Consider the following 25195-nt stretch of genomic DNA (forward strand, 5'->3'; position numbering starts at 1 on the left):
CTCCCTCCCTCTCCCTCTCCCTCTCTCATTTTCTCTCCCTCCCCCTCTCTTTCTCTCTCCCTCCCTCTCCCTCTCCGTCCCTCTCCGTCCCTCTCCCTCTCCCTCTCTCATTTCCTCTCCCTCCCTCTCCCTCTCTCTCTCTTTTCCTCTCATTTCCTCTCCCTCTCTCAATACACACGAATTATACCAAAAACAAAAGTGAGAGAGAAAACGCAATAGCAAAGCAAGAATAGACAATGCACTCACCGTAAAGGCTCGAAGAAGGGTTTGGCGGCTCCTCTTCGCGTTGGCAGCTCCTCTTCACCCTCCGTACACCTCCTCTTCTTCACGAATGGTGGCGACGGCGGCAATGGCGGTGAAAAGCCTTCTTTCTCTTTCTTTCTCTCTTTCTCTCCCTCTCAGCAAGATGGTCGCTCTTTCTTTCGTGAATGTGCGAAAAATGACGCGCTCGGGTTTCGGCTCGCATTTTTTTTCTCTGGGTACCGTCATTATTAGCGACACTAATAGTGATGCAAATAGTAACGCCGCTATTTGTCGTCGCTAATGGGCGTCGCTATAGCCTTATATCCTTGTAGTGTCTCTCATTTCCTCTCTTTCTCCTTCAATACACATCATTCTTAACAAAAATAACCTACAAAAAATGAGAAAAAACAAGAACAACTCAAGAGGGAGCAATGCGCTCACCGCAAAGGTTGGAGGATAGATTCGGTGACTCCTCTTTGTGACGGCGGCAGTGAGAAGCTCTCATTCTCTCTCTTTCTCTCTTTCTCTCCCTCTCCCTCCCAAATGCACAATGTAGTTCGCTCTCTCTTTCGCTCTTTTGCGCAAAATAGCAACAACTATTTGCAATGCAAATAGCGACACCACTAATTTACATCGCAAATGGCTGTCGCTATTCCCCTATATCCTTGTAGTGTTTGTTTTCAGGCCAATTATGTGGATCTTGCTCTACTAAGTGCATGTTGTACCAGGTGGTAACATAGACTCTTCATAGACTTCTTTAGGTTACAAGGGGAGTGTAAGATCTTTCTTATTGTTCACAAGTCGCTAGGGTTTACGTTGATGTAGTCGAATGTGATTCGATCACACTATCGCAGCACTAGTTGAAAAATTAGATAAACTTGTTTAAAGTTTTATGTAGCACAGCCATCAAAGTATTTTGGTTTAACACGAGTGCGTGCGCATGAGTAAAACATTCACAAAGAACTGCAAGATTCAAGATTATTGACATCCTTGGGTTAAATTCATGATCTTGTTATTTCGCTGGCATGGAGTTTTGGGCGAGAGAGAGGGAGACAGAGGAGGAGGGGGAGGGGGAGCGGGAGGGGGGGGGAGGGGGATTTAACCCCTGGTGGGTATATAAATTCAAAATGTTTAATTAACGCGTACTGGACATTCGAGGTTTTGGAATTGGAGAGAGGGGGGGACCCAAGAGAGCGGATGTGTGTCTAAGGGATGCGGCGTTTATAAGATACCGGCTAATAACAAGGGCACATGCAGAAGGAAGCATCGTAGTGGGTGACGACGTGGTTTGTGGTGTTGGAGGTACGGGTGAAGGAGACCGAGGTACCCACATTGTAGCCACGGGCGAACCGGAAGGCGCCGGTTCCGCCCACGATGGCGAACTCCCATGACGGGCTGGTGAAGATGGCCTCTCCCTGCTGGTAGAGGGTGCCGGAGACGCCCCCGTGGTTGTAGTGGATGACGTTGCTCACGAAGAAGGTGGTGGCGGGGGTGGTGTTATTGACGACGATGGCGGTGCCGCGGACGTACCCCGTAACGGAGGAATTGGCGGCTGCCGTCTCCGTCATCACGAATTCGTACACCACCTCCTGCCCGAACCCAGTCACCGTGCCAGGAGCTGCAGGAAGCGCCGCCGGAACCATGAGGAACTCGTTCTCGCCAAAGCCCTGCTGCAGGTAGTAGCTCAGGGTGTAGGTCTTACTGCAAGAGTTCTTAGCGTGAGCGAGAGCTGGTGACTGCAGCAGAAGCGAGAATAGAATCAAGCCCGGTAGAAGCACGGGATTCCTCCTGCCGGCGGGAGCCATTGCGCTTGAGCACTAGAGAGAGAGAGAGAGAGAGAGAGAATGTGTGTGTGTGTGTGTGTGTGTGTTGTTAAGCCTGCTTCCGCAGCTTAAACGTGCTCTTATATAACCTCTCGAGTCGTCCAGTAGTGTTAACGCTGTGGTTTCCTACTAAGACGAGCGTGGCACGATAATGGAGTTTGCGTTGACTGCAATAAAAGATTGTTCTACGTTAGAGTAATCATGTTAAAATCTCTCTCTTTCTGTCTCTCTCGTTGTGTCTACACGTTTTAGCCCAATGGACCATGGCCTCAGCTGGCATGCACACGACCGCCAATCGTGGGTGTTCAGTTGCATCTAATTTAGTTGAGGAGCAATCCACTTGGACCAGTTGCTTGCGTATATACTATATTTAGTTTGTTAGTCAAAGTTTCAACTTACGTGTTCTTCACTATATTTCGGCTGGAGGTCGTTTCCTCTCAACTCACTCAAAAACAGCTCAACTTTCCCGGCTAGTCTTTTTAAACACGGTTAGCTTCTTTCATATATATATATATATATATATATATATATATATATATAATGCTACTATTCTCCTCTAAATGCCACCACAACCTTATTGACTTTGCTCCCAAGTACATTATAAGTGTCATTTATTTACAGTAAACATACAATCATTTTGGTACTTTTTCTTGCAATAATAATTTGGATTTCACTTTCTTAGAATCCGTTTGCACTAATGACAAGGAAAACAAGCTGGACTAAAAAAGGAATGCTAGCTGCATTTTTGTGTTCTTATTCTTTTGTTGAAAGCTATTTTTAATGTCATCTTTATAGTTTCTATATAGGATTATTTATGCAAATTTTATAATTATGTCAATTACAAGCATATAGAATAAGAATGTGCTATCAAACTTCACTACTGTGATCAAATATATATTCACAACGATGTACTATATATTAAATTGTGTATATGTACATTTAAATTTTCAAATTGGCAAGTCTTTAAATCTGCTTAAGTCTTGGGCCATAGACCACCACTAGTGCCATCAAAGTTGAGAAACTAAAACCTACATTCATACAACACCTTAGGTTAAAATTGTGTTAATACATATTGTAGGTGTCATTTTCTCTAAATGCTTGTTATTGATATCCTTGATAACTTTAGTTATTACCCAAGTTAAACCCAATTTGACCATAAGAGATCATTTTTTATTCAACTGATAGTATTAATTACAATTTCTAGACAAAATTCTAGTTCTATCAATTTACCAATTTATATTCAACATAACCTTTTCATATATTTTCAGTCATTTCTCCATATTTCTAACTTTTGCAACATTCTTCATATGCCTATTCTTTGTTCACTTTTGCAACATCTTTTTTTTTTTGAAAACTCTATTTATTTAGTAACTTCTTCTCCATCATCAAGTAGCTCTCAAGAAGTAGTTTCTTATTTGTTCTCTTCTTTGCTGCATGTTTACGCTAGGCCACACTCAAACCATTCAAGTAGGTGTCATGTTGCAAACGTGCTACTACTATGTGTCATGAGATTGTTTGCTGTGTCTCATTGCTAGCTTATTGTATAAAAACCGATACCCTTTTGAGTGCTTGATGGACTAACTACTGCACATGTCTTATTAGTGTATAATGTAGCTACTTTGTCTTTGCAATATGCTTGCATGCTCCATGAGAGTGTGGGGTGCCATTCTCCTTCCTAACCTACCATCACTAAATCTATCGTTACTCTATTGACTACGTTAGAAGGATTAGACAATCTTTTTTGCCACTTTATGAGTCACTTCTCACTAAGAAGACTTGCAAACACAATAAGGGATTAGGCCCACATACCCACATTTATGCATTTTCTTAACCTAGAACGGAAACTTACGGATGCATCTAAGGTTGTGATAAACTATGCATTTGGAGACCTATGTCCATAATCATGCTTATTTCATGAGATATAAATGTGACATTTTCTACAATTCCATACACGATTTGATATGCAATTTTCATGTTCATTTCAATGTTAACTTAAACACACTTTGATCTATAATTTTTGCATGGCTTTTCAGGCATTGCTTTAGGTTAAAGAAAAAAACCAAGGAGTTGCTAGTGTAGACCTATGGCTACAACCACACTTCTACAACCAATAACTCCATGGTTTTTTTGAGGGGATGCAATGGCAATGGAGAAGGAGAAGAGGAAGATGCGTGAGAAAAGAGCACACACAATGTAGGTGATGTCCAATTGAACTGACAGCCTTATTGCACTATCATATTTTATATGAATAAAGAATGGATGGTCACAGTGTACACGGTTAGGCCCAGAGGCCTTTTACCCCAACAACCTCCCACTAATAGGCCAATGTGGCTGGGGAGTGAAAACAAAGAAAAGAAAAGAAAAAGACAAGGTGAGGAATCATGACATCTCACCCAATGCCCAATCGGAAAGCAAGCTGTGCAAGAAGTGTCGGGAACCTCTGCAGAAGAAGAGTCAAGTATTCCCCAGTCCATGACATCCAGGAGATAAGCGATCCCGCAGCTCCATACAATGGAGCAATCCAAGAATGCTTTTCATGAAGTAAGCACAACTCATCAGTGCACGACTGTAAAACATTAGAGTCACGCAAAGCATCACCGTGGCGCATACAAGACAGTGGAGAGCAGTCAAACTCTCATGAGTCAATCACTGAAAGAGACCCAACATCTTGGACACTCGTCCAATGGGGTCTCAAGACTACATGTGGCCTCAACAAAGTGGAAGATTGACATATGGCTGGCTGTCCAGCCTGTAAAACTACAAGAAAACGGCTCTCATGAGCCTGCAAGGGGTCTAGCAACTGACCATCAACATCCTGATTCTAATTGCTATGCATAGCTACGTCATCTGGGCCAATAAGTGCCTCATTTTCAGCATAAACAACTTGATGTAATGGCAATGTAGTTGTTGTAAAATCAGCCATAAAGCATATTGAACACTCATCAAGAGGCCTAAGATGTGTCTGCATCTCATAGAAGACAGCATGACGGCTGCGTATGACCTATTGGGCATCCAAATGCCATAATCTATAGGCCTTAAAGTCACCACCTCCATAACCAAGGAGGATACATTTACGTGACATAGGCTCATGTGGCATACGTATAGATGCCTAGCAGCCAAACATCCTCAAGTAATCATACGAGGGTTGCATGCCACTCCATGCCTCATGGGGTGTAATACCATCCAAGGTCAAGCACGACATCCTGTTAACCAAATAGACTACCGTCATAAGGGCCTCACCCTAAAAGCCATGAGACAACCCAATTGTGGTAAGCATAGAAGCAACCTTTGCCTGAAAGGTCAAACACATGCCATGAGCAATCCCATAATACCATAGGCACAAGAAATCAATGCCATATTGCTGATAAGAGGTCCGAAAGCTGGGAGAGAGAGCATGACTCTCATAATCCATTTGCAAGCGCCTAGGCCTGCTACCAAAAGAATCCATAAGCCTATCAAGCATAACTGCAGCAACCTCAATCTGCACCAAGGGAAAAGCCCAAACATGGTGGGTAGCATGATCAACAAAGGTCACAAAGTACGACGCTCCACCAAGTGATTGGGAAGGCATAGGTCCATATATTACACAATGGACAAGATCTAGAGGAGCATGCCTCGTACGATTGCCATAAGCCAAGGGGGATCTGCAAGGACCAAGAGTACAATCAGGGCAAGCATCAAGATCTGTAAGTGACATAGGAGGAAACAATGAGTCTAAACGAGACAAGATCTCCATCTCTCTGTGGTGCATATGGCCTAGGTGATAATGCCATAACAATGCTTGTGGTATCCAGATAATTGCAACCATAGAATCTCCCACATGAGAGACATGCACTAGGTAATGAGAACCAACTCGAGAACCTCTGGCCTAAACCAAGCAACCATGACAGATCTTCCATGACCTATTCTGAAGAGAAACAGAGTAACCTACATCATGCAACTCACTGACAGAAATCAAGCTCTTACTGAGCATGGAAACATGTAAAACATCCCTAAGCATAAGAGAAGTCCCATTAGGCAAAGCTAGGTATATGTCCCCTATACTAAGAATAGCATTAGTTTGCTCAAGGCCCAAAGAAATGCATCCATCAAACTCCCTATAAGTAGAGAACCATGCTCTATGTGGAGTAACATGACAAGATGCCATAGAATCCAATAGCCAATCTGAGGCGTAGGCCGTATCACTAAGCAATAAAGTTGTAGGGAAACTAGATGACAGGAGTACATGCTCAACTGCATCATCATGGGTAACAATGTGTACCTCACCACTAGTAATAGTGGTAACACACGCTACATCTCCTGTATCTCTGACTCTCTACTCATGTCGAGTTTGTCTCTATCTCTACTACTCTCTAATCCATCTTAAACATTTTCTTTTAGCATGCCCAAGCTTCCCACAATGGAGGCATACATCTATAGAAGAAGAATCTGTAGAAGACAACAAGGAATCCAAGTCATCATGAATAGGGCTATCCATAGCATCCACGAAGCTCAAGGAGTCGAGGGCTGTCCCAACATAGGAAACTTGCTCATTAAGACAATTATAAGTAAAAGCACAACTGGTAGAAGCATGCTGCTGCAAGTACTCTTCCATCCTCACTAGAGAGGGAAGCACAGAAGCATCAACTAGGGATGCAGAAGCTCCCACATGAAAAAGACTCGTAGCTAAGTGCATGAAATAACCAACCACAATAGTCTAAAGGACAAGACATCTGTCAAAAGAGCATACGGTATTCAGCCATGAAATCAGCCCATAACCATAATGGCAAACATGACTCTGTAGTACATCAGACCACATAGTAGTATCCAAGTCAATGCAAGATCGATAAGTGGCATAGGATCCTACAATGGTCAAGCTCCACGAGAAGCCCAAGTATCTGTACAACAACATTCAAATAAGTGGCTATGTAAAGTACATGATGATAGACAAAGTGCATAGCCAGGTAAGCATCAAGAGCAACTGCTCTTTGACCTGTATGGGCAAAAGCAACCCAACTAGCATAGAACCTAGGCAACACAGAAGTAACAAAGTCATAATTGTTAAACCCAAGCATTGTCAAGAAGTCTAGTGATCAAGGAGTAACCCACAAAGAACCAAGCATCAATGAGCAATGAAATCTCAATAACCAACTACCAAGACAATGGAGAAAGCACTGCTCAAATATGTATTTGCATCCAAGTAAATCCAAGATTCATAATCGAGGCATTACAGGAAAAATAGCATCCAAGCTGCATAAGTGATAAGCCAACCAAATGCAAATTGCTCCACAAAATTCTCAAATGCAAGTTGATTCAAGCCCAAACATCTACCATACTACAACCAAACCCAAAAGCATCCACATCAGACATCAGTCCCATAATGGGTAGCACGGGGTATAAATCTTGTCAAGTAAAATGCCATCTGCAAATAAAATGATAGTGAACCAAGATTTGAGCTCTACTCTTTGCTCAAGAAGTATCCGAGAGCATAAACATCAAAGTGGCATCATCCAAATACATCAATATATCATCCCGAGTAGTTGAGAGCACCCGTAGACCACAGGCATAATCAAACTAGAGGTAAAATAACCTGTCAACCAAGGTAGCATAAATCCCAACCAAGAACAAAGTGTTCGCATCCAAATCAAGGCTCAATATCTCTCAAATAGCATATCTAGGCATAAACCATGACGACCAAGCATCAATACATCCAATAGGACACTTGAATGTCAACAAAGAGCATTGTGCATAAGCCGTCCTTGATAAAACCTTGCTTCCTAAACAATGTACAACAATAAATCCCTGCATAAATCAAGCTATCGAAGCTCAAACCAAGTCCCAAAGCATCTCAAAACATTGGGAAAACATCCCCAAAGCATTTGGGCATCAAATACTAAGCCTCGGGAGCATCACATAAGCTAAGAGCATGATATTTTCTTATTGTAAATCAACTCAGATCTGTTATAGAAAATTCTATGGTTTTAATTTGGTAGATATGACATCACCATTGTGTCTGGAGCGTACCAAAATCCCAAGTTAGACTCTTACCTTGCCTAAATCGAGTTTCGAATGCTCGAGATATGAGAAAAAATGGGATTTTTAAAGCCAGATTTTGAAACAGACGTAAAAGAACGTGAGCTGATACTGTGGGGCTTGCTGGTTATGCTGAGGATAATGGGGAAAATGGGGACATACAAGGTTCCCAATGAAGCCAAGGAACATGTGCAAAGAGGCTATGAGGGCCGAGGAGAGGTGGGAGATGAAATCTTACCTCGGGGGGAAGAAGCCATGGCTGGCATTGAAGCTCCAAGCTCTAGATCTTCAATATGGGCTGAAGTAATGCCAGGCCAAGCTCCACGATCAAGCTTTGATCCAAATCTTTGATACCAATTGAACGGGATGCAATGGTAGTGGAGAAGGAGAAGAGGAATATGCAAGAGAGAAGAGCACACACAATGTAGGTGATGTCCAAATGAACTGACAGCCTTATTGCACTATCATATTAAATATGTATAAAGAATGGGCGGTCACAGTGTACACGGGCAGGCCCAGAGGCCTTTTACCCCAACAATTTTTTCTTCCTAGATTGCATACTCATTGGGTTGAGCATCAATTTTACAATTTGAATGCACATATTAAGAAAATATTATACACATTTACATACATTGAGATAATTAAATGTATATAATAAATATGACAAGAATAGCTATATTACTTGAAATGTATTAAAGGTATATATATGATTTTCAACCAAGCTATCATGGCTTCTAATGCCTACTTATATGCTACTACATACATCATAGCTCATATATCCTATGATAAGCTATCACCACCATTCCCTCCCTTTGTAGCATAACTCTAATCATCCACATTGCCATCAGCCTCTTGATCGTTGTGCTCTTTGCTTTGATCTAGATCACCCTCCCTCTCTAGCCATGTCATTGCGTTGTTGTCCTGCAAAGTATTCAAGGTTAGAATGACTTAGAACTTTCAATGTGTTTAACATAAGAAACAACTTAACAAATTCTTTATACGGTGATTTCACGTCATTACTACTTTGTAATGATGACCTACTATTATCACAAGTGCATCCATGTGACTAGCAACCACAAAAAGAGCCTCTATCAAAGAATCAATTGAACCACTTCATCTCGGTGCATCTCTACCATGGGTCTTAGGCTCATGGTTACTACTACTACCACTCTCATGGATGGCTCATGCTCTTGGGACTCTCTTGTATATTGGAAAGATAAAGTTAATACTATATGAGCTACGTAGTTTAAAAACTTGATTATTATTATAGCACACCATAATCATCACTACTAATAATCCATGTATTTATTCTTATGTGCATAATCTTTATCATATTGGTGCATGTATAGACACAATCAGGGAGGCAAAAGAACTAATAGTATCCATGTCTATTATCTTGTTAGAGACATGGACCATATGTTTGATTGGAAGGAAATTATTAAATCTAACTAGAGCACTTTATCGATTTCCAATTTAAAATATAGAATGATAATAATTATACAATATGTACAAGGTTAAATCCCACTATCCAAGTTTTAGAACTATGAAAAGTACATGAAAGATTATTTTACATATTAATTTACATACTTTTAATGTCATTGCACCTCTAGATATTGATTTACAAATTTTTAATATCGCAATGTGTGGTAGGATCCTCTCATGGAGATGTATGCATAGTATGTGGAGTTAGAGGAACTTTCCCCCCCCAAGTGAGGATGGGCTCCATCTCCATCTTAATACATGATATTCTTCCACTTGATTTGTTGAATCCTTATATGAAAATATAGGATATCTCATTTTCCATGTACTTGTAGGTATAGTTACCAAATCCACCACCCATTTATAATAAATAGATAAGGGATAAGTAGGCTATAATCCATCTCTATGTTTCACCGTTGAATACATTTGATAGGTTGGACATGATTCAACAAAGTGATCAATGCCCCAATATATCCATTACCACCAATATCTTTCCTTTGTCTTCTCAAAGGTTCCCCAAACACCTTTATAACTAGCCCACAAACTCTCATGAAATGCGTGCATCACTTGTATCTATGTAGCTATATCACCAAGGACTCATAGTGGAACCCCTTTCTTTTTTCACATGCTTTCAAAGAAACCTATCTTCCAAAAATAACCCACAGATCTTTCTTTTAATCCTCTTGTATTCTTATTCATACAATGCTTCTCTCCTTGTCCATGTGCTAAGGTACTACCCGATTTTCACTACAAGATACAAGCCTCATACTGACGTTCAAAAACACAAATGTTCATTTAAAAAATTTCCCCTGTTGTCACTAAAAGCATCGGTATAAGCATCTCTACAAATTCATCATAGAGAGCATCGCTATTTACTTTGTATTAGAGTCTCTTTTGTGATGCTAATTGCGACGTTAATAGTGACGCTCTACGATGCCAATAGCGATGCATATAGTAAATTAGCGATGCAAATAATGATGGTTAAAGAGAGAAAAAAAATTGTGCTTGCTACCCTACCACCCATAGCACCATGTGCTGTATAATATTCTGCAAAGCATTTACATATTGGATACGCAATCATCGTTAAGATGATCGCAAAAACTACTTAAAACCACAAGACTAATAACTCATAAAATAAGTACAAGACTAGTGATGACAACTCATGAAATCACATGGAACCATGAAGAGGAGAGCCAAACAAACATAAAAATCTATTTGTAAATACTGCTTAGTGCGATGTTATACAAATGATGATAAGTACATCAAAGGAATGCTACATGGGAGAGGCCTTCACAAATCACAAGACCAAAAAAGAAGATGATGTGTACTACACGAATCTAAGCATGTGCTACATATTCTTGCCATCTAAAAGCTTGTCTCGATACAGAGTGTCAACAAAAAAACTCTATAAAATGAATGATCAGACAATAGTCCACTCTACATAATATACCATAAAAAAACTAATGACTACAAACAAGAAAAATGATTGACTTATTGGGTGCCACACGTACGTATAATCTATCGGTAAGTACAGTGAGACCATGTCTTTCTACATATCAAGTCTCCAAACCTGTGGTTGGGATCATGGTTTTTGATCAAGTGCTACAAAGAAAATAGGATAGCATTGTTAGAAACACAATCATTAGTACAAGTAATATTCCAAATAAGAAAGGGAAAAGAACCAAAATAAAACTTACAAAGTCCTCCAAATAAGTCATGTGGCCACCACTTCCCAGATAATGCATGGCCTCTGCCTCCAATCATGCCCTCGCTGCCTCCCACTACTGCCGCCATCATCTTGGAGAATCTATGGCCTCCTCCCCAAGCCATCCTATGTCTAGCCACTCGAGCTTTGAGGTGCCACTCTTGATTACCTTGCATGCATTTGATTGTCTATGTGACATGTATGCATGCATACACTCCATCATCCATCTAGTGAAAAATCTTTCTGCCATTGTAGGTATCAAAAACTCCTCATGCAAAGACTTAATACGTTAGTTCTTGCTCCCCTCGAGATTATTCTTCCAATGGTCTAGGACATTGTGCCTAAATACTTGTTGGCACAACTCCCTCATGTGAGATATCACTCTCCTTCCCTCATCATTCATGATTACAGCACCTATACTGTCATCTATGAGGCATCCATACTCTATTGGGGTATGTCTAAGGTGTGTCCTCTCCCAACTGCGACCACACTCTTGGGCATAACCAAGAGACCCCTATATGTATGGCATATATGTGGGGATAGTGTCTCTTAGAGTAGCACCCATAAGAGTGTCTCCTGTGGATGGGTAATTGAAACTTGGAGTCATAGGAGTAGATGTCCCTGTAGGCATGACAAATCCTAGAGGTGACAAGTATCCACTAGATTGACAGGATGGAGACACTACATCTATGCCTCCACAACACCCACCTAAGCCATCCTCTTCTCTAGAACCAGTATGAGAGCGAGGAGTAGAAACTCTCTCTGAAAATAACTGCAGGCTCATAGCATTCACATTTCTATAGCATCCCCTAGAACCACTTCCTCCATCCAAGGACAATCTAGAGTGTTGACCTCATCTTCTAGAAATCGAAGCATGAGAGTGTGCCAAAGTAGGTCTCATAGAATGGTCTAAATTTTATGTCCATGATAGCTCGTGGTATCTGCCATATCTCTAAATCAGGCCATCTAATTTGAAGACATACATGTAAATATCTCATGGAACTCCTCATTGGTCATCCCTTGACTCATCCTACTCTCTAGGTGTTGTCAAATGTAACTTGCACATACAGAAAATGATGTTAACATAGTCAATAAAGGATTTAGATAAATCACGACACTATAACTCTTTAAAAAATGATGCTAATTAAAACACATATGCTAAAGTACCCTTAAAAGTGAATCATCAATGAATTAAGTGGATATAATTACTACTCCTCGCCTTGTGGATTGAGTAAATCATCAACGAATTGAGCGGGGAGTGGCCATAGCATATTGTTGTCGAAATCCACCATCGATAGCCACTCTAAAATATACACTAATTCCTTTGACACTAGCCAACCTTCAATCGTGTTACCTTTTGGCTACGAGCTCATTGTCGTATAAAGCCCTTCAAGGTTTTCATGAAGTGCTCCAAGAAGAACATCCATTGCGTATGGACATGTCCCACAATCTCCACTTCATCTACGAGATGCAATAGGAGGTGAGTTTATATTGTGAGTATGCTTGTGGGCAAGTACTATTTCTCACAAAGAGACAGATCATCTCCACCATTCCCCGCCTTGCGGATTTAATAGAGGATGTCTTGATCTCCTTCTATGAGATCCATTGCACTAAATTCAACTTGTAAATCGCCTTGCATATTTCTAGATTGAGACACCCCGGGATTGCAGTCGATAGTATAAATTGTCACAAATGGAGAAGCATTATGAGCGAGTAGATACTAAAGAGTGAAATATTGAGGCTACTTGCAACCAAGATCAAGATAAACCTCACATATCTTATGCCAATCATGGGATTTCAGCCCTGATATAGCTAGTTGTCTTTAGAGAAAGCAGACCTAAGAGAGCACATCATACATATCGGGGTGCAGATAGACTTGATAATTTACTTTATGATGCACTCTTCTTTAGTGGACAAGACCCAAGGAGCATGAGATAGTTACAAGCGACCATCAATGTTTGACTATGGCCAAAGCACCTCCATCTTGCCTACCTTCTTCAAATACATTCATGCCCCTATAGTGTCTCTCTTTCATGTAATATGATTCCATAATAAGCTACACAAATTTTTGAAAACATACATGGGATCCAACAAATGGTTTATCTGTAAGTAGGTCCTATATGGAAATTCATAGAAAATTGAGAATCGTCACATTCTACTTGGATGTGAATCCTTATGAACCATTTTCAAATCATACTAGCTTTAGGCATTCATTCTTCATGTTGGAGGTCCTTGATATACCATCTCATTCATGATCTTCAAGAGTCTAATTGTGGCCCATACAATGGACATGCATTATAACCTGAGATAACAAGACCTCTCACAACACCCCTATCTAGTCAACACAAACTTGAATGAGCTATGTTAGATATCACCAAATGAGAATGGAAGACCACTTACTTGAGCACTCCTTGAATCCTAGAAAGTCATGCAAGTCCATATGACACTCACTAGTATATTAGCAAACCATCAATCATCGTGCTTGCTCATGTCTTCCATAGCAACCCCCTCCTCCCTCAAAATCTTGAGCTCATCAACTAATGGATAGAGGTAGGCATCCATATTCTTGACTTTGTAGCACCTAGGAATGAGTAAGCTAAGGATCAAGTATCTCTTCTTCATAGAAAGCCATGGTAGGATGTTGAAGTTAACAAGGACTACAAACCACACATTGTAAGAAGTTGAGTGAAGACAAATGGATTCACAGCATCCATAGCAAGACCAAGCCAAAGATTCCTTAGCTCTCATGCAAAGCCTATAAAGATGGAGTCAATGTGGATCCATACACATGAATCTACTGATATTTGTTGGACTTCATCTGTGGATCTATTCTGTGCATGCCACATTGTCAAGCTTGCCATGTCTGACGTACGAAACATGTGACATATACGCAATATAAGTGGAAAGTGTTTGAGAACCTTCTCAGGGATAGTTTGCTATTACAAGTCCTATTGATACCTATGAGCACCACACTTTGGATATGTCTCCCTACTTCTGTAATCTCCTCAAAATAACACACAATCATTGGCACACATGCATTGATGTTGTTGTAGTCTATGCTAAGTTTTGGTAATGCCAATTGTGCATCATCATCGGAGTGAGGTATCATGTTTCCAAGTAGTAATATATCATACTTTAGCAACCTTTAAAAAATCAAAAGAAACCTTGAAGAGTACAAGGTTTTTTTAATTTTATAATAAAGTCAAAAAAATCAATGAAGCATAGAACGTACCTAAACAACTCAATCACACTCGCATTGCTCCACCCGTACTTTGCATGCACACTTAGGGGAGTGCAAGCAATGCAATGTTTTCGTCTGATTGCCAGCTTGTATTGAGTGTATGGACATGGGACACACTCATTAAGATACACCTCATGATTTTGGACATCATGACTATCATCATTTTCCATTTGGTCTATGTTGCGACAAATAATAGGTTTTTGTTCCCCTCATTGGTGATCTTCCTCCATTTTAATCTCTACTTCTCTTTCTCTCCATTTCCCTTTATTTTTTTGCTTCCCTCCATCTCTTTGTCCATTTATTTTCTCTCTATGTCTCATTGTCTTTATCTATCCCCTCTCTATTTCTCTCCCCACTCCTCTTCCTCTCTCTCTTTCCCTTTTTTAAATTTTCTCCCTTCACCCTTCTTTGTTTCTCTCCCCACCCCTCTTTCTCTCTCTCTTTTTTTAAAAAAATTTGCCTCCCTTCATCCTTCTTTGTTTCTCTCTCCCTCCTCCCTCTCTCTCTCAATTTGTCTTTCTCTCCCCCATCTTCCCTTCCACTCTCACTTCTTCTCTCCTTTTCTTTTCATCCATTATTCTCTCTTTTTCCTCTCCACTCTCACTCAACGCATCTTGTTACAATCAAAATCAAATATAGAAAATAAAAAATTACCTATAAAACAAGGACATTGAAAGACCCTCTCTCTCCACCTCTCTTTGTGACTCTCTTCCCTCTCTCCATTTAATTTTCTATCATTCAATTCTCTCTAATTCTCTCATTGTTTCCGTTTTTCTCTCTCCCTCCCTCTCACTCTCTATTTATCATTGTGTCTATCTCTGTTTTTCTCCGGCCTCTTTGTGTCCCTTTTTCTCTCCCCCACTTTCTTTCTTTTCTTTTCCCTCTCCTTCCTCTCTTTATCTCACCATTTCACTACAAGGATTTAAGCCTATAGCGACGACGGGTAGCGACGCAGGTAGCGGTGTTGCTATTTGCGTCGAATTTACAACACAAAAAATAGCGACTCCCCACAGGGAAAAAACATAGGCCAAAACTGAGCATGGGTTTATTTTGGCATTTTTGTGTCTATTGTTTTGAGAGCGAGAGCGACCGTCGTAAGAGAGGGAGAGGAAGAAGGCTTGCCGTCGCCGCCGCCGCCGCTGTTTGCGAAGGAGAGGAGGAGCCTTCATCGCGAAGAGGAGCCGCCCCACAGTCGTCACCATATCTCATCGGTGAGTCTATTCTCTCCTTCTTTTGCTTGTTTAGGGTTTAATTCTCTTTCTCTTTTGCTTGTTTAGGAGAGGAAATGAGAGAGAAAGAGAGGGAGAGGGAGAGGGAGGAAGAGAAAGAGAAAGAGAAAGAGAAAGAGAAAGAGAAAGAGAGGGATAGGGAGAGGGAGGGGGAGGAAATGAGAGAGGGAGAGAAAGAGAAAGAGAGGGAGAGGGAGAGGGAGAGTGCATTCTCTCTCTCCCTCTCCCTTTTGCTTTTGGAGAGTGTTAGGATATATTGTGAGAGGGAGAGGAAATGAGAGAGAAAGAGAGGGGGAGGGAGAGGGAGGGGGAGGGAGGGAGAGGGAGGAAATGGAAGAGGTTGTGGGCAAAACTCTCTATTCACTTTTTTGAAGTGTTCAAATTAACATAGGATGCATACATAGATCATTCTTGTGTGTGCAAACTTGAGAGGTCTCTTCTCTCTCCTTGTATCCTATCTTCTTATGCTTCACATTGAGGGCGAGGGCGAGGGTGAGGGTGAGGGTGAGGGAGAGTGAGAGAGGAACTAAGTGAGGAACTAGAAGAGTGAAGCTTCTCTCCTATCTTGCATTCTTCTCTTCTACCCCTTCTTCTTCTACAATTTGGAGGGTGAGAGGTGGAGTTGAGATGAGGTTGGGATGTCCCTCTTTCTTTTCTATGCTTCCTCTCTTTGTTGGAGTACTTGAGGAATGGATGGATTGCAAAATGGAGTGGCGTAACCAATTGAGGGAGCCATGCTTGGATTGTGAGAGTCAATTGATTTGAGATGACGATTTGATTGGTTGAGTATATTAGAGTAGATAGAAATCAACAACTCAACTTTTTATTAAAAAACTCTCTAATCATTTGTAGTAGAGATTTGAATTGGATTGATTGATGATTGCTATGGAGGATTAGTTATGTCCAACGTTTGTTAATTGCATTAGGAAAGAAATTAGTTATGTCTACTGTTATGTCTAATGATTGCTATGGAGGATTAGTTATGTCTAATGTTTATCAATTCTATTAGGAAAGAAATTCGTGAATTTTTTTTACTTACGACATGAAATTAGTTCTCTAGATAAAACACCCTATGGGTTGCATTCAAATTGAACTCACAATGTAACCCATCTAAATGCAACTCATTGGAGAGTGTTAGGAGCATTTAAATGGAAGGATCTCTTGAGTGAAAACTAGTAGGAAGAGAGGGATATATTTTCCAAATAAAAAATTTAAGGAAGAAAATGAAATGAGAGAGGGAGAGGAAGAGAGAAAACGAAATGAGAGAGGGAGAGGAGAGAGAAAAAATGAGAGCACGAATGGATTTGAAGGAGGTAGGTAAGATGGAGACGCTTTGGCCGCAATCGAGTGCTGATGGTCGCAGCTTCCTCGCGCTCCTTGGGTTTTGTCCACTAAAGAAGAGCACATTGTAAAGCAAGTAATGAAGTCTATCCGCACTCCGATGGGTATGATGCGTTCTCTTAGGTTCGCATTTTCTAAAGACGACCAATTATCATGGCTAAAATCCCATGAGTGGCATAAGATATGTCAAGTTTGTACTACGAATGGATTGTAATTAACGTGGGCATTTTGCTATTTGGAATGTAGCCATTATTCATAATGCTTTCTCATTTGTGGCAGTTTGTACTACCGATCGCGATCGCAGGATGTCTTACTCCAGAAATACGTGGGACCATTTACAAGTTGTCGACTTTGATGCAAAGGATCTCACAGAAGGAGATTAAGACATCCTCTATTGAATCCACGAGGCGGGGAGCAATGGAGATGGTCTGTCTCTTTGAGAAATACCTGCCCACCAGCATGCTCACGATACCAATCCACCTTCTTGTGCATCTTGTGGATGAAGTGGAGATTGCTGGACCTGTCCATACACGATGGATGTTCGTCTTGGAGTGCTTCATGAAAACCCTGAAAGGATTTGTGCAACAACGAGCTCGGCCAGAAGGTAGCATGGCCGAAGGTTGGCTGGTGTCTGAGCCACTAGTGCATATTTCACAATGACTACCAATGGTGGAGCCAGACAATGAAATGCTATGGTCGCTGAAGGATGATGATAGACTGACTGGAGATGTGGTGGTTGGAAATGGGGTAGAAAAAAGAATGGATGTCTCAATGGAAGAGAAAGTGAATCGCTTTTGTATGTTGCATCATGCCTCTATGGAGACGTGGCTTGCCAAGTATCAGATCGCTAGGAAAGATCGAGAGGAAGCGCGAGCTGAATTTCGATGTAGTACACATCATCAACCGATTCGATATCCCAAAGGCATGGAGGAGATGCCGCGGTTTATGTCAACGCGATGGTTGCATGGAGCTTTGACCGCAGCGTCTCGCGAAGGGACAGAGGTCTCAATGGAGGAGTGGGAATTCTCGAGGGGATGTAGTCCAAAGGTGATGAGGGGTTTAGACTCTGTCATATCTAAATTTTATATGCGACATCTAATTTGAGTGTTTCAATGTACAGTACAAAATACATAGTGCAGCATGGTCTTGCGGACGGCATTTTCGCATGGAGCGTATTGACAAAATGCGCTCCACAATGGACTGTGGTATCATGGCAAGGTTTGAGCAAGAGAGCCGGCGACGAGCAACGGATCCAAACACGGTTGTGGATGAGATGGAGTATTTTGGGAACTTGCAAAGTATTTTTATGGTGAATTACCATATATTCTCCATGATACTATTCGATGTGCAGTGGTTCAAAGTGGTACTGGAGGAGCTGGAGCAACAGTTCGACGAGATCCATTTGGATTTCTCGAAATAGATTCCGAAAAAAAATGGACGGATTTGCGTGACACCTTTGTGTTGTCGGCCCATTGTGAACAGGTGCATGCACTCATTTGCTTGCTAATTGTATTATGACATGGTTTATGTCACAATGGTTTAAACTCTCTTGTATATGTTTGTGAACAGGTAATCTTCTATCCAAACCCCTGACAACCTCGATGGTGGTATGTTATACCTTCAACTCCCCGAAGTGCGAGAGTATATGATCAAAGTGATGTTCCGAGCATAGATGAAGATAATATGCAAATAGAGGGGTCAATATTGCAAGGGGTGGAGGCCGTAGAAAGCTTGGAGCTAGCATCGGCTAACAAGGATGGAAATATAGGAGTCCAAAAATTCTTTGAGAACGAGGCGGACCCATTCTTTTGTGGTGACATGTCTATCGACCTTCCAGTGTATGCGGAGTTATGTCAAGAGATTACCATGGGACCATAGGATACTTCATACTTGGAGCATCCACTTACTCAATTCGTTGACCAATCGCTTATAAGGGTACATAAGATATGCATTTTAAGTGAGATTTTTTTTAAATGATTTATATTACTATGCTTTGTATGATTTAAATTGATTATTCTAACATCATTTTTTATCTGTGCAGGTGACATTTTCAGGATGAGTCGAGGGATGAGAGATGAGGAGTTACAGGACATCTTCGCATGCATGTCATTAGACCAGATCGCTAGATTCAGAGAGATGGCAGACTAGGAGCTGTCTCGGTCTTCATCAAGGCGCTCTGCTAGATCTGCTTCAGCATGACCGAATGCTTGGACTTCGAGCAGACGTTCTCGATGCTTACGACTTGGGCCAGAGGGAGGGAGTGCATTGGGATCAAGGGGATGCTACAGAGATACAGAGGCAGTGAGCTTGCGGTCGACACGGGATACAGGTGTGACTCCTCGCTCTCATGGCTCAGGTGGATGCTGTGGAGACACGGACATGGTGTCTCCATCTCATCATTCAGCTGGCGTCACCTCCATGATTTGTCACACCTATGGGGACGTCTACTCTAGTTACTCCGGCTTTTGCATAGCCGTCAGCAGGTGGCACCCCTGTGGGTGACACTCTGAGAGAGATTACCCCCGTCGGTACACCAGATGCAAAGGGGTCTCTTGGATATGCCCAGGAGCATGGACACAGATGGGAGAGGACCCATCTTAGGCAGACTCCTAGGGGTTATGGATATCTAGTCGATAGTAGGTCAGGAGCCATCATCATGAATGATGAGGGGAGGAGGGTGATGGCTCGCATGAGAGAGTTGTGGCAACAAGTTTTTTGACACAACGTCTTGGATCATTGGAAGAATATACCGAAGGGGAGCAAGGACTACATAGTAGCAACCTTGCACGAGGAGTTTTCGGTGCCAACCGCAGTAGATAGATTCTCTACGGGATGGATGATGGATTGCATGCGTGCATACATGTTACATAGACAATCCAACGCACACAAGGCAATCAAGAGTGGGGCTGAAAAGCCCGAGTGGTTAGATGCAGATGACTGGCACCGACTGAGGGAGGAGGCTACAAATTCTCCAGGACGTTGGAGCCAGCAGCACGAGGCGGCGAGGGCACGACTCGAGGCCGGAGTGGTCCATCATCTTGGGAGTGGCGGCCATAGGACATATTTGGAGGACTTTGTAAGTTTTTCTTTTGTTTTGCTTGTTTATTTTTTTGAAATATTCTTTGTACTAACAATCATGTTTCTAACAGTTAGCATTTTGTTTTCTTTACAGCACTCCATTACAAATCGCGATCGGACTAGCCTTGACACTCGATATGCAAAGAGGCATTGTCTCAGGGCATTAATCGACCGATTGTATAGATGTGACGGCCTTGTAAGTCACTCATCTTTCTTGTCCGTAGTTACCATAAGATATTTGAAACCATTATTGTATGGTGGATTGATGTGTTGTTTCTTTTTCTGGAGAGTCCGTTCGATGCTCCTTTGCGGCAAGACGAGCTTTCGGGGGACGAGGATACGTAGCTCGCCCTTAGATCCCTGGAGCTCACACACCTTTATTTTTGAGTCGCTTAATCTATGTAGACATTTTCTATGTATTAGTGATATCCTATCATGATTGTACCAATCGCTTTTTATGTGATCATGTATTTATTTCATGTATCAGTTTTATGATTTCAGTATACATTGTTTTTGTTTGCAAGTGCATTCTACACAGTAGTGCAGAAACTATTTTGTATGGCTCTCATAAAGCACAAGTTGCCCTGCCACAAATTTTTTCTTTTCCTATTACCGTCACTATTAGCATCGCAAATTTTACTGTTCGCATCACTATTAGCGTCGTTATGCACATCGCAAACCGTCGTTATAAGCGTCGGTATTGGCATCGCTATCAGCGACGGTTTGCGATGCGCATAACGACGTTAATAGCGAGCTCATAGCGACGCCAATACCGACTGTTCTATGGCATCACCAATAATGACGCTTTTTGCGACGATGGGGGCAAATTTTATTGTTTGCATTTTCATCGCTTCAAACGTCGGTATAAGGCCTATATCTTGTAGTGTTTTCTTCCACCACTTCCTTCACTCTCTACTTATCTTTCTCTCCCCCCTCTTTCTTTCTCTCTTTGTATTTCTTTGTTGCCTCTCTCTTTATTTCTCTTCCCCCCTCCTTGTTTCTCTCACTCATTCTCCTGTCTCTCTTCCTTCATATCCCACTTCTCTCTTCCTCTCTCTCTTTGTTACCCTTCCCCCCTTTCTCTCTCTTTTTCTCTCCCTTCCTTCATATCTTGTTTCTCTCTTCCTCTCTTTCTTTGTTATATTTCATCTCTCTCTCTCTTCCTTCTTCTCCCTCTCTCTTTTCTTCCTCTCTCTCTTTCAATGCATCTCATTACAAAGGGGGGGAAAAAAACACAAAAACAAAGCAAGAAGAGGCAATGCACCTTCCAAAAGGCTCAAGGATGAATTCTTTTTGGCCTCCTCGTCGCAACGTCCCTTCTTTCTCCCTTGCACACTTCTCCCTCTTCTTCACATATGACAGCGACGCCGGTGAGGAGCTCTCCTTCTCTCTCTTTACCTCTTCTTCTTCTTCTCCCTCTCAAGGTGACACTCTCTCACTCTCTCTTTCACTCTCTGTCAAAAATGTTTACAACAAATTTTGTGCTCGGGTTTTTGCCCCTTTTTTTCCTCAAACTGGTGTCACTATTTGCATTGCAATTAACATCACTATTAACATTGTAGTTAGCATTGCTAAGCGTCAATGCTATTTGTGACACAAATAGTGACATAAATAGAAACACTACTATTTTGTATTGCAAACCGTCATCACTATCTCCCCATTCCCTTGTAGCGTTTTGGCCACTGTCCTACATATGAGACTTTCAAAAACACCTCTAAAGTTATCACATATTTTTAAAAGTACTTTTTCTCTATTATCCAAGATTTAGTTATCATTACAAAAATATTATCTAGTGTTGTATTCATTGTTATAGCATTTTTTTATGTTGGTTTAGTTATCATACTTGCTATATTTAATGTTGTCCCTACATTATTGAGAGATGTACTTGAAATCACAATAGCTACCAACAATTAAGCCCTATAGCAATAGTATAATAATTTTCAATAGTAAAATCACACTCTTATTCTATACCCATCATCCTATCATCATCCTCAAAGCATGACTTTGACAATATGTCAACAAACAAACTATCCCTCCCCTACCCCTACAATGTGATGTAATTCAAGGTTTAGTAACTTAGTATAAGCTATCCACCCTAACATAGTAATATTTGGTATATCATGGCTTGTAATTATGCCTAATAATGGAAAGTAGTCCATTTTAATGATGACCATATTAGCATCTATAAAGTTTTACTTATCATTGATGTATATTACAATTCCTAAAGCTCTCTTTTCACTTATGGATACCTTCATTGCCTTTCATTTAACAATTTTATACCAAACCTGATAGCATATCTCTTCCCTTCATTTTCATCCTACCCAATCACCCACCCAATACCAATTGGGCTCATATCTAATGTGATGATTATAGGCTTCCCTTTTGATTAATCTACCTTTCTCAACGTCAATGTTAACTTTAACAATCTCTTCCATTTTGTCATAGCTTAAGTCTACTTTTGACCCCATTGGAACCTCTATCATTTCCTCAATAGTTGAAAAAGATCATTAGCCATATGCACAAAATGAGGGATCTATGTAAGGTAAATGCCACATGCTCCCAAAAACCTTGTGACCTTTTAAACACTAGCACAAATATCCTACATACTCAATACCATCTATCTTTGTTGGTTAATGCTTCTTGCTATACAATCCACACATGTGGCCCACAATCAACGTGTCCTTAATTGCAAACACAAATTTTTGGCTTGAGAGAGTCAAGTGCACTTCTTCGAAGTGAGATAATATCTTCTCATAGTTGGCTATATGTTTTGCAACCAGCTCTCTAAACTGATGAGCATCCAACTCTTCATTCTCCTCATCCTCTCATTACCCTTTATTGGTAGATCATCCAAAATGGGCATACTAAGCTATGGTATGAATCAATGAGCACCTTATTCATTTCATTTATCATGTGTGCCACCGAATTTGTCAGACCTTGTGGAAGAGTACACATTCATACCAAACTTAAGGGTGTCTACATAGTCATGATGTCCTTGCTTTCAACTACCACATCAAACTAATTATAGCCTAAATATAAATCTCCCAAAGAATAAATATATATTTCAATAGAAGCCTTTGCAAACTCATTGACTACAGGCCATGCATCAATATTTTTTATGGTATTGATGGTGGACTACATGTCTTGAATTAACCTCAATGCACCATTCTTCTTAGGCATGGTAAACCATCGATTTGAGAATGGGACTAAAGAAAACTCCCATATCTTCATGTGCATCTTTTCATTTAGTAGCTTCATTAACTTGGGAAAATAAGCCTTAGGCACTACAATCAGCCTCAAATTTTAGGGCACATGTAGAAATGTAAAAATCCGCATCAAAGCCACAACATTCAAGTTCACATAGCCTATTTCACTAGGCTGAAATCCAAGTTCCTTCCCATGTCTAGCTAAGATTTGTATAAAACATTCCCTTTTAGTAGGCAAGAGAAATGCCTCACAATCAATCTTTAAGTCCTTAAGTGTTTCAAGTAAATTTACAGCCTATACCTTTTGGATTCTACAAACTCGGTTGCCTTAAATTTCTCATACAACTCATCACCATGAGGTGGTAGTGGCAATGCAACTAGCTTGATTTTCTTATCAATTGTCTATTAACAACAATATCATCCAATTCTTTTAGCATTAATCCTTTGTATTGAGTAAACTTTGCTATGCTTCAAACATCTCCAGAGCATACTTGAAGAACCCTACTTTCAACCTCATTCTTTGCATTTCTTAAGGCTGAAATTTTAGCCATAGTACCAATCAAAATCAATCCACCATCATAGAGGTTTGAAATGCCCTCCTTCTATAGCCATAAACCCATACAAACAAAATATTAATATATTTAGTTTTAAGCCATTAGAGAAAACATGAGCTCAAAAAGATTCTTATACAGATTTTGATTAGACCTTGAGAAAGATTACTTTTCTTAGTAAAAGGGCCATTGGAGCCTTAGTACTATGACAAGAGAGAGTGATTTTTCTTTCAAGCCATTTCGTTCATACAAAGAATAAAAGCCTTGTTTTGAGATGGCTTATAACAATTGGTAATATCATAGCGATAACTATTATGGCCCATAATCATGAGACCCTATGTTCAATGCTAAATATTAAATTGACAAATTACTCTCATTGCAACTAAAGAAAGCTATAAGTTGCTACTATGGAGCAATGGCCATATTCAGCAAAATGCTATGACATGAAGTGTAGTTAATTGCTTCTAAAATCTATTGTTAAAATAAAGTCACTAACTTGAAAACCAGAGAGTCATTTTTAAGTCCATATCTCTCCTATAATGGGGTTAGACTTGAGCATAATTAGTTCACAACTATCAACAAATTACCTCAAGAAACTTTAGGGTACTACCAAAGACTCCAAAATATATAATATTTAATTATAAATAAATATGTTATATTAAATCTCAATTGGTGTAACAATATTAAGAAATTTAAGATTAACTTGGCATGCTATCTATAGAAAAGTAATAGTGATACTAAACAACATTTTCTATAATAAATAACTTTATTGATAACATACCTTTGGATGCTTGATAAAGATGTCAATTTGAAACACCTTCCACTTCAACCACCTCTATGCATAGGAAGCTTGCCTCTAATCATATATGCCCTATGAGATAATTTATGTTAAGGTTTGAAAGACCGCATACCTCTCTCTTTACTAGTCTCTCTCTATCTCTCTCTTGATTTCTTATCTCTCTAATCCTTTTATTTTCCTAAGCTCATTCACTCACACACACAATTTCTCTTATAAAGAGAACAAAATAAGCCAAACAACATAACCAAACTATAATCATTCTTATATTTTTCTCTTTCTTTAAAACAACCAAACTATAAATCTCAAATTTGTGATTAAGTAACTAAAAATCAACAAAAAAGTTATATTTATATTTTCTCTATTTATCTTGAGCTCACACACATCCACACTTTCTCACTTGAGTTTATCACAAAAAAGCTCAACTTCTAAGTTTCTCATACATATATGGAAAAACAAAAAATCCTACCTTGAAGCCATGGCCATTCTCA

General features: G+C 40.4%; 1 protein-coding gene across 1 annotated transcript; it reads right to left on the bottom strand.

Annotated features, from left to right (window-relative positions):
* Window positions 1-1195: 1195 nt before the first annotated feature.
* Window positions 1196-2131, bottom strand: LOC148029438 (uncharacterized). Its single transcript, XM_087688710.1, has one exon. The coding sequence runs from the start codon at window positions 2046-2048 to the stop codon at window positions 1479-1481; it is 570 nt and encodes a 189-aa protein (XP_087544836.1). The 5' UTR covers window positions 2049-2131; the 3' UTR covers window positions 1196-1478.
* Window positions 2132-25195: the final 23064 nt, after the last annotated feature.

Source organism: Lygodium microphyllum, chromosome 11 (assembly GCF_053477565.2).
Source record: "Lygodium microphyllum isolate KBCC chromosome 11, Lygodium_microphyllum_v1.1.10, whole genome shotgun sequence".
Lineage (NCBI taxonomy): Eukaryota > Viridiplantae > Streptophyta > Polypodiopsida > Schizaeales > Lygodiaceae > Lygodium > Lygodium microphyllum.

Coding starts and splice junctions, on each gene's coding strand:
- LOC148029438 (XM_087688710.1), bottom strand. CDS start 2,048: ATGGCTCCCGCCGGCAGGAGGAATCCCGTGCTTCTACCGGGCTTGATT.